Source organism: Nicotiana attenuata, unplaced genomic scaffold (assembly GCF_001879085.1).
Source record: "Nicotiana attenuata strain UT unplaced genomic scaffold, NIATTr2, whole genome shotgun sequence".
NCBI classification, from domain to species: domain Eukaryota; kingdom Viridiplantae; phylum Streptophyta; class Magnoliopsida; order Solanales; family Solanaceae; genus Nicotiana; species Nicotiana attenuata.
In genome coordinates, this window is record NW_017673825.1 from 32,476 (window position 1) to 40,665 (window position 8,190).

The 8,190-nt window shown below is 32.8% G+C and overlaps 1 protein-coding gene across 1 annotated transcript; it reads left to right on the forward strand.

Moving 5' to 3' along the window:
* The first annotated feature begins 4,401 nt into the window (after positions 1 to 4,401).
* Positions 4,402 to 7,151, forward strand: LOC109217382 (probable xyloglucan endotransglucosylase/hydrolase protein). The gene is made up of 4 exons (XM_019381617.1): positions 4,402 to 4,709; positions 4,810 to 4,910; positions 5,092 to 5,285; positions 6,446 to 7,151. The coding sequence occupies exons 1-4, from the start codon at positions 4,523 to 4,525 to the stop codon at positions 6,849 to 6,851; spliced, it is 888 nt and encodes a 295-aa protein (XP_019237162.1). The 5' UTR covers positions 4,402 to 4,522; the 3' UTR covers positions 6,852 to 7,151.
* The last annotated feature ends 1,039 nt before the right edge of the window (positions 7,152 to 8,190 follow it).

Below are 8,190 nucleotides of genomic sequence, written 5' to 3' on the forward strand. Positions count from 1 at the left end.
CCATACAGACGCGTTGGCTCAGCCGTCAAAATTTACGCAAAAACCCGACCCATACACATGCTCTTATTTGGTATACGTGTCCTAACTACACTACAAACCCCTGTTCAGCTCACTCTTTTTCCTTTTATCTACTCTTCTTCCCTACTTCCTCGCGTTTATCGCACTCTCAATTCATCTATCGCCACTTATACATGTTGCATGGATTCATTGCCAAATATGTATTCGATTATGCGAATGTGTGTAAATATCTAGCACAAGTACAAGTTTGTCAAAGATTTCTATAAATTTTAAAGTACTTTGAATTAGTGTGAGGCAGGGGCGGGGTAGGTGCGGGATGCGGGTTCGGCCGAACCCAATAATTTTTGTTTAAATTAAGTATGTTTAACAGGCCGAGTTGACCCAGTTCCGGACCGGCCCAGACCGGTACCGGGCATTCACTGCCAGTCACTCCTAAATCTACCTGGTATGGACTGCTAAATCGATTCTGATTAAAAAATCGGACCAGACCGGATCGGTGGTAGGGGGTCGGGTAGGCTGGGTTTGGGGGGTTAGAGGGTTGGGTCGTTTACTTTTTTCATACCGGTTAACCGGACCGGTCAAACCCGGTAAGGAAATTCACTGTTGAAACGGTTAACCGAACCGGCCCGGACCGGTTCAACGGCAAAAAATTAAAAAAAAAAAAATCCATTTGACCGTTGCCCAACGGATATTTTGCAAGAATAGCCCTTTTTTGGGCAATTTTTTTTTTTAAAATAACACTTTAGGTAATTACTAATTTAGCCCTTTGAAAAACTATAAATACCCCCCCCCCCTTCTTCATTTATTCAATCATCTCTCATTTCCCAAACTCAAATTCTCAATTCAAGTTAAATGATGCCCCGTACTTATAGAGTGTGCTCGTATGTTTGAGAACACTTTGAGGTGGTAGAAGAAAATGAAGAAGTTCACAAAGTAAAGTGCAAGAACTGTGGTCGACTCTTAAATCTTCGTATAAAGTGGGTGGGCGCAGGCTGTTTAAGCAGGCATATGAAGAATTGTTTTGAGCGTCCTCCAGAAATTCGTATTTAAGTTGATTTGAGACAATTTATGTTATTTTAAAATTATTAGACGTATTTATAATTAATATTTTAGTTAGTTAGATTAATTTGAAGTATTATTATGCAATGAAAATTTGAAATGAAATTACGAAAGCCTTTGAAGCTTAATCCTTATATTCAAGTTATGAAACTATGAAAATTTGTTTATTTTAAAACTATGAATTTTTCAAATATAAGGATTTTAAAATTTAAAGCCTTTGCATCATTTATTCAAACACTCTTTTTATAAGATTATTTTTTTGTTTTAGAATTTTACTTTATATTAATATAAAATTACGATAGTTATACAAAATTAACAAATAATTTTCTTTTTACATAAACCCGGTTCGGCCCGGCCCCTTAGACCCGTAACCGTTCCAATTTAATTTTTACCGGATAGGCCCGGACCCGTTAAGCCTGGTACGGAAAAATCGATAATCGGCCCGGTTTGGTGATCGGCCAGTCACTTTTATTCTCGATCCGGCCCGGCCCGGCCCACCATTAGACACCTTTAATTTAAACCATATATTTTTCTTAAGAAATTCATTGAATATGTACAACTTCTTAATTTAGAACTCAATAACTTAAAGGGTTATGATTCCGAACTCATAAGGTTCAGATCCTGAACCCGCCTCTTGTGTGAGGGTAAAACTTACAAAATTACACCATACCGTATCATATAGTTGTTTAGTAATTAAATCAAGAGTAAATTTTATAGGTGGTCACTCAATGAATTTTTACCTTGATATACTATAATAGAAACTCATTTACCACTTTCATTTATGTTCCCCCCCCCCCCCTCCCCCCATATTTCTAATAACTTCCCCTACATTTAAGATTCAGTTTTTTTTCTCTCTTTATTAATAATCACCCAAAATCTCTCTCTTATTTTTACCCCCCCTCCCCTCCCCCCCCCCCCCTCAATTTTTTTATATGATACATCAGTATCCAAAAGAATTCTCGACATAATACTAATACAACTATATTAAATTTTTAGTTTAGAGTTGTGATTGAAACTTGAGGAAGATGATGTATCGCGATTGTACTGTATATGTATCGTAATTGTTGATAATTGTATATTCGTTGTATATTCTTACAAGCAGTTATGAGTTCGTGTCGATTTCACAGTTTATATCACAAGTATTATAATTGTATATTAATTTATTAGTATTGTATCGGGTATGGTATTAATGTACCAGATACGAGTTAGATACAACTGTGATACAAATATGATACAATTATGTTTTAGGCATCGATGAATCTAATACAATTCAAATACAATTATGATACAGTTGTTATACAATTATCATTCAACTTCTGAATATTTATTAATAATATAAAGTTATCGGCAATGGTGGGAAGAGAGAAGATAGAGATTCTAGGCGTATATTTAGGGATTTTGATATTAAAAAAAGGAGAAAGAAGAGAAGAGGGAAAAAAAAAAAGGAAGGATGTAATTGAATCCCTTAATTGAAGGCACTAATAATGGGGTGGGGGCCTTTTAAGGAGCAACGCATACAATTTGTAAGAAAAACCTAGATATTTATTAAAAACTCCAAAACATAGAGAATATAAGTAAATAAGTTTCTAATATAGTATAGCTAGGTAAAAATCATGTCATTCAACTTTGTGTTCATTACGCAAAAGTCACTTTTCTTCTTTTTGTCACGTAAAAATCATTCAACTTTGTGTTCATTACCCAAAAGTCACTTTTCTTTCTTTTGTTACACAGAAATTATTTTACTTTGCTTTATTTATCGCAAAAGTCACATTGGTCAGATTTATAATACGTTTACTTGAAAAGTCTATTATGTCCTTGACATTAATCCTCTCATTTATTTAATTCCTTCTATATTATATACTATATAATATATTTTACCTAGGTATTTTAGTTATAATTAAAATAAATTTAAATTATTTTATTTATTATTTTTATAATATATCTATATATTTAATTTTTCCATGGCATTCAATTTGTTTAATCATATTCAAACATGAACATATTATATAACAATGATAAAAGTATTTATTTTTAAATATTTATTTAAAATAATAAAAATATATTTGTTTAACAAATAATAAATTTTTATAGTCAATAAATTTGTTTAAAGATATTTGTGTTTAATATTAAGTTTTTTAAAGTTTTACATGTTAATATTATTTATTTGAAAGTATTAATCTGATGTGTCATTTTTCTAAATGTGATTATTTTATTTATTAAATGGGTATGCCTTGGCTGATAAATCAATGAGCTTTGATTAATTTTTTAATTTTTATTAAATATATTTCACTAAGCATGATTAAGAATGCAGACTTGAGATATTCATGGTAGTGTTACTAACAAATTTGATAATGTTACTTATATATCTTGAAAATTAATATTAAAAAAAATAAATGTACGAATATATTACATAAATATGAGAATTTATAATGTCAATGAAATAATAGACTTTTCAGGTGAAAGATTTGTAAAATCTAGTCAAAGTGATTATTGTGATAGTTAGAGCATGGTAAAATGATTTTTGTAAAACTAAAGAAAGAAAAGTAACTTTTGGATAATGAACACAAAATTGAATGACCACCGATGAAATTTAACCTTAAATCAAGTGAGCATATATATTAAATAAGGATCATGGAGAGCAGAAGTGAATCCAAGACATAAATTTTATAGATTAAACCTTTTAGACTCTTAGTATTAATTTTATTGTAATTTTTAAACTTATGAATTCACACATACCATTTGTTGTAATTTTAATAAGTTTGTATTCATATATCTATACTTTGCGTTAGAAGTTATGAATTCAAATAAAACTCGTGCCGCTACTCTACACCCATCCCTGATGGAGAGAGAAGCTTATTTTTTGGTATATAAGTGAAAGAAAGTTACGTTACTAAACTAAACTACTAGTTCGGTAACCGAACTACTTACCTTAACTTTAATTTTTAAGTTTTAAGTTAAGTTTACGTAACTTTTNTAGCAGTTAAAAAATATTTGAAACAAATAAAGTTATTACGAAGGGATTTGACTGATAAGACATTTTACGCAATAATTAAAAGTGAAAAGCACGCGCTATTAGGTCGAGTGAAATGAATGGGGTCATATAACTTTCCTCCTCGGTCTGAGAGTGAAAAAGCTTTTCTCTGATGCGGGCATGTGCATGTCTCCGTTAATTGCTCCCCCAATGTGTATTACCCAATAGACACTTCCCCAATTATTTGAAAAGCCAAACACAACCACCGAAAATCTCAAAAATCTCACGTTGTTTTAACCTTGTGTTGACGACCACAAGTGACCCCCTGCCCCTTTACACCTATAAATAATCGGCCATTTCCCTTCCATTTTCCTCACTCCCATTGGGCCATAATCCATTCCCAAACAAAAAATACACAGATACAAGAGAAACAAATAGTTGTTTCTGATTGGCTTACGCTTTAGAACTTTCACCATGGGTGTAAAAGGACTTTTGTTTAGTATTGTTTTGATTAATTTGTCATTACTAGGACTTTGTGGGTATCCCAGAAAACCAGTTGATGTACCCTTTTGGAAAAACTATGAGCCCAGTTGGGCTAGTCACCACATCAAGTACCTCAATGGTGGTTCCACTGTTGATCTTGTTCTTGACAGGTCTTCAGGTACTAATATTAATTAGTNTTTTTTTTTTTTTTTTTTTTTTTTTTATTAATGATTTTTTCTTATTTTATCTAATCTTTCATTTAATTTGTATGAATGAAGGTGCTGGATTTCAGTCAAAGAAATCATATTTGTTTGGGCACTTTAGCATGAAACTGAAGCTTGTTGGTGGAGACTCAGCTGGTGTTGTCACTGCATTTTACGTAAGTTAATACTATATACTAATACTAGCTCAGTTGTTGCACCATACTAGAAAATGTACACTACTTAGATCTGCAATTTTCTCCATTTTTGCAGCAATATATTTTGCATTGTAGAGTTTTTTCATTTCCTTTAGTATGTGTTTTTGTAGTAAATTTAATTATTTTTATGGGAATGTTTCAGCTGTCATCGAATAATGCAGAGCACGATGAGATAGATTTTGAATTCTTAGGGAACAGGACTGGGCAACCATACATTTTGCAGACGAATGTGTTCACGGGAGGAAAAGGAGACAGAGAACAGAGAATCTATCTCTGGTTTGACCCAACCAAGGGTTACCATTCTTATTCTGTTCTTTGGAATACCTTCCAGATTGTGTAAGTACCTTAACCTTAGCTTTCTTTTCCGTAAATTTCTTGCCTTTTCATTAAATTTCCTAAAACAGAAAATATTACTAATATAAGTTTTGATTATTGTATTGTCAGTCATATTTTCTTCTGTGGTCCCATGTATTTCTTGGAGCGAGTGCACTTGATTTTATACGTGGTCCCTGTCCTGCTATGTTTTAAAAAAGTGTGGTAACAATTGTTGTTTAAGAAAAAAGCAAAATACACATTTGTCTAGGCATTAGAGTATTATTTAATTAAAATAAAGCATGAAAACTTGTAAGTTCACTATGGTCTAAAAATAGTCAAGATTATAGTAAGGATCTCTCCCATGTGAGCATCCTCTCGAGTATATATGTTGGTCTTTTTGTGTTAATCAAGATTTGAAGCTTTTGATATACTCTTATAGATAGGGATAGTATATGAAAAAAGGTCTTTTTGGTGTACACGGATCACAAGAGTCTATTGTAATAGCATTATACTGCATTTCTGCAAGAAGGTGTTTCCACGGTTTGAACCCGTAACCTCCTGATAGCAACTTTATCAGTTACGCCAAGTTTTCACAAGGATAATATATGTATATATTCCTCAATATTTACACTTAAATTTATGTGTTTAAATTGTTTATTCAAATTATCTGGTCCACATACTTTAATAAAGCAGCTGTCAAATTGGTGTCCTTGCAACAGAATTTTTGTCTTCTATCTTGCACCTAAATCTTGAAAATATAATGTTTCCTTGTCGAATGTGCAACTTTTTCTTTCAAAAGACCTGCGACTGTTTACTACTTAGCTTTGAAATTTGAGCACAATGGTGGAAATTAAAGGATGCTCAAAATCAATGACCTTTTTCTTCTATTTCACAAGTACTAAAGTAGTTTGTTCATGCTCAGGGCAATTATACGATTGGTTGCTCGATCAAGAATAACTAAATTTATTAGCCAAATATACAATAAATATAGATATAACATAGTATATATATTATATGTCTATTGTACATTAACATCAACAAAAAATATATATTTTGCTCGCTATTATTTTTAGAACGGCTATACTGCATAAGTTATTTTCAAACACTCTATCCAGTTGGACTTTATACTTCCCTTTGGGCCTCCACCAAATGGACAATGCTAAATTGCTTTAATATTGCAGGATCTTTGTGGATGACGTCCCAATTAGAGCATTCAAGAACTCAAAAGACCTAGGTGTGAAATTCCCATTCAATCAGCCCATGAAAATATACTCAAGCCTTTGGAATGCAGATGATTGGGCTACAAGAGGTGGATTGGAGAAAACAAACTGGTCCAATGCCCCATTTACTGCCTCCTACACATCATTCCACGTGGACGGCTGTGAAGCTGCCACCCCACAAGAGGTCCAAGTTTGTAACACCAAAGGCATGAGATGGTGGGATCAAAAGGCTTTCCAAGATTTGGATGCTTTACAATACAGGAGACTTCGTTGGGTTCGCCAAAAATATACTATTTATAATTATTGCACTGATAGGAAGAGGTACCCTACTCTTCCACCAGAGTGCACTAAGGACAGAGATATTTAAGTAATTTAATTAAGAGGGGGGTTTTTAAGCACTTAATATTATTTATGTTGTGAGTATATTAAGGATGTTAATATTATAAATATCCATGAGATAACCCCTAAAACAAAGAGCTTTTAATTAAGCTCTATTTACCTATTTTTTTAGTGTATCATTGGTGAAGTCATGAAGATATATATCTCATGCTAGGTCTTCATGTCTCAGCGTGTAACGAGTGATGTATTGTAATTTATTGCACTATTTGTTTTCTCTGAATTGAAATATGAACCAATACCTATGAGTGTAGCACTATTGGACAACTTACATTTCTTTTACATAGGTGTTGTGGAAATCATCACCATTGAAATCAATAATATATATTGTGACTATGTTTTCCTTTAGCCGATTCATCCAAAACAGTCTTTCTATTTTCACAAGATAAAGTTAAGGCTGCATATATATTAGTATTACTCTCCATATACCTTATTCATGGGATCACATTTGTTATCGTCGAAATTTTTGATGCTATAAGAAAAGTAAAATTGAAGATTAGATAATTAAAAGTATTTAACGGCTAGAATGGTGATCTGTGAGAAATTATACAGCATGCACTTATTGACTACATGAAATTTTGCGCTTTTGCTTTATTTGTATTAGCACTATCCGTGATGTAATAAACAGATGAATAAGTCACTATAATAAGGTGATGTTAGTATATCCACCCTTGAGCAATATAGTTTATATATTTATATTTCATACTAAATTTTAACTTGTTCCTTGAAATTTTTTTATATTTGTATGGGTCGAAATCTGACCATGGGTTAATCATCCCTAAGAGGAACGATATGGGGTCGGCCAAGTCGTAGTCGTACCCACAAGGCAAGATGGCAAAGGACACCTCGGTCATCGTCGGGGCCAGACCGTAAGAAAGCTTACGTCGCGGAACCCATGTAACGATCAAGCAAATGAAAGAGGGCAGGATAACGAGAAAGTATGCTCAAAGACCATTGGACAAATGTGGAAGCTACTAATATAAATAGGGGTAGCTAAACCCAAGAAAGGAGGAGGCCAGAATCAAGAGAATCTCTGAAGGAAGCACAACTCCTTCGCTCCTTTTTTGTTTCTTCCATGTTCATGATACAAATCGGTTATAGATGTAAGCTTATCACATATGATTGATGTATAATTATTGTATGAAGAAATATTATCCGTGATTGTTCTTCCTCTTCATTTTTCTCTACCCTGCATATCTAGATCTGGAATTAATTATGTTTAGCTAAGATTTTACCTTCTTTAATTCTGGCAATTAGTCCGACAAGAGGGTTTTATACTTTTTTTGTTCAAACAATATTAAAAGTAGTAG

Bases quoted from the DNA above. Each gene is read 5' to 3' on its own strand.
- LOC109217382 (XM_019381617.1), top strand. From the start codon at position 4,523: ATGGGTGTAAAAGGACTTTTGTTTAGTATTGTTTTGATTAATTTGTCA. The intron at 4,710-4,809 runs GTACTAATATTA...GTATGAATGAAG, and splicing joins TGTTCTTGACAGGTCTTCAG to GTGCTGGATTTCAGTCAAAG. The intron at 4,911-5,091 runs GTAAGTTAATAC...GGAATGTTTCAG, and splicing joins GTGTTGTCACTGCATTTTAC to CTGTCATCGAATAATGCAGA.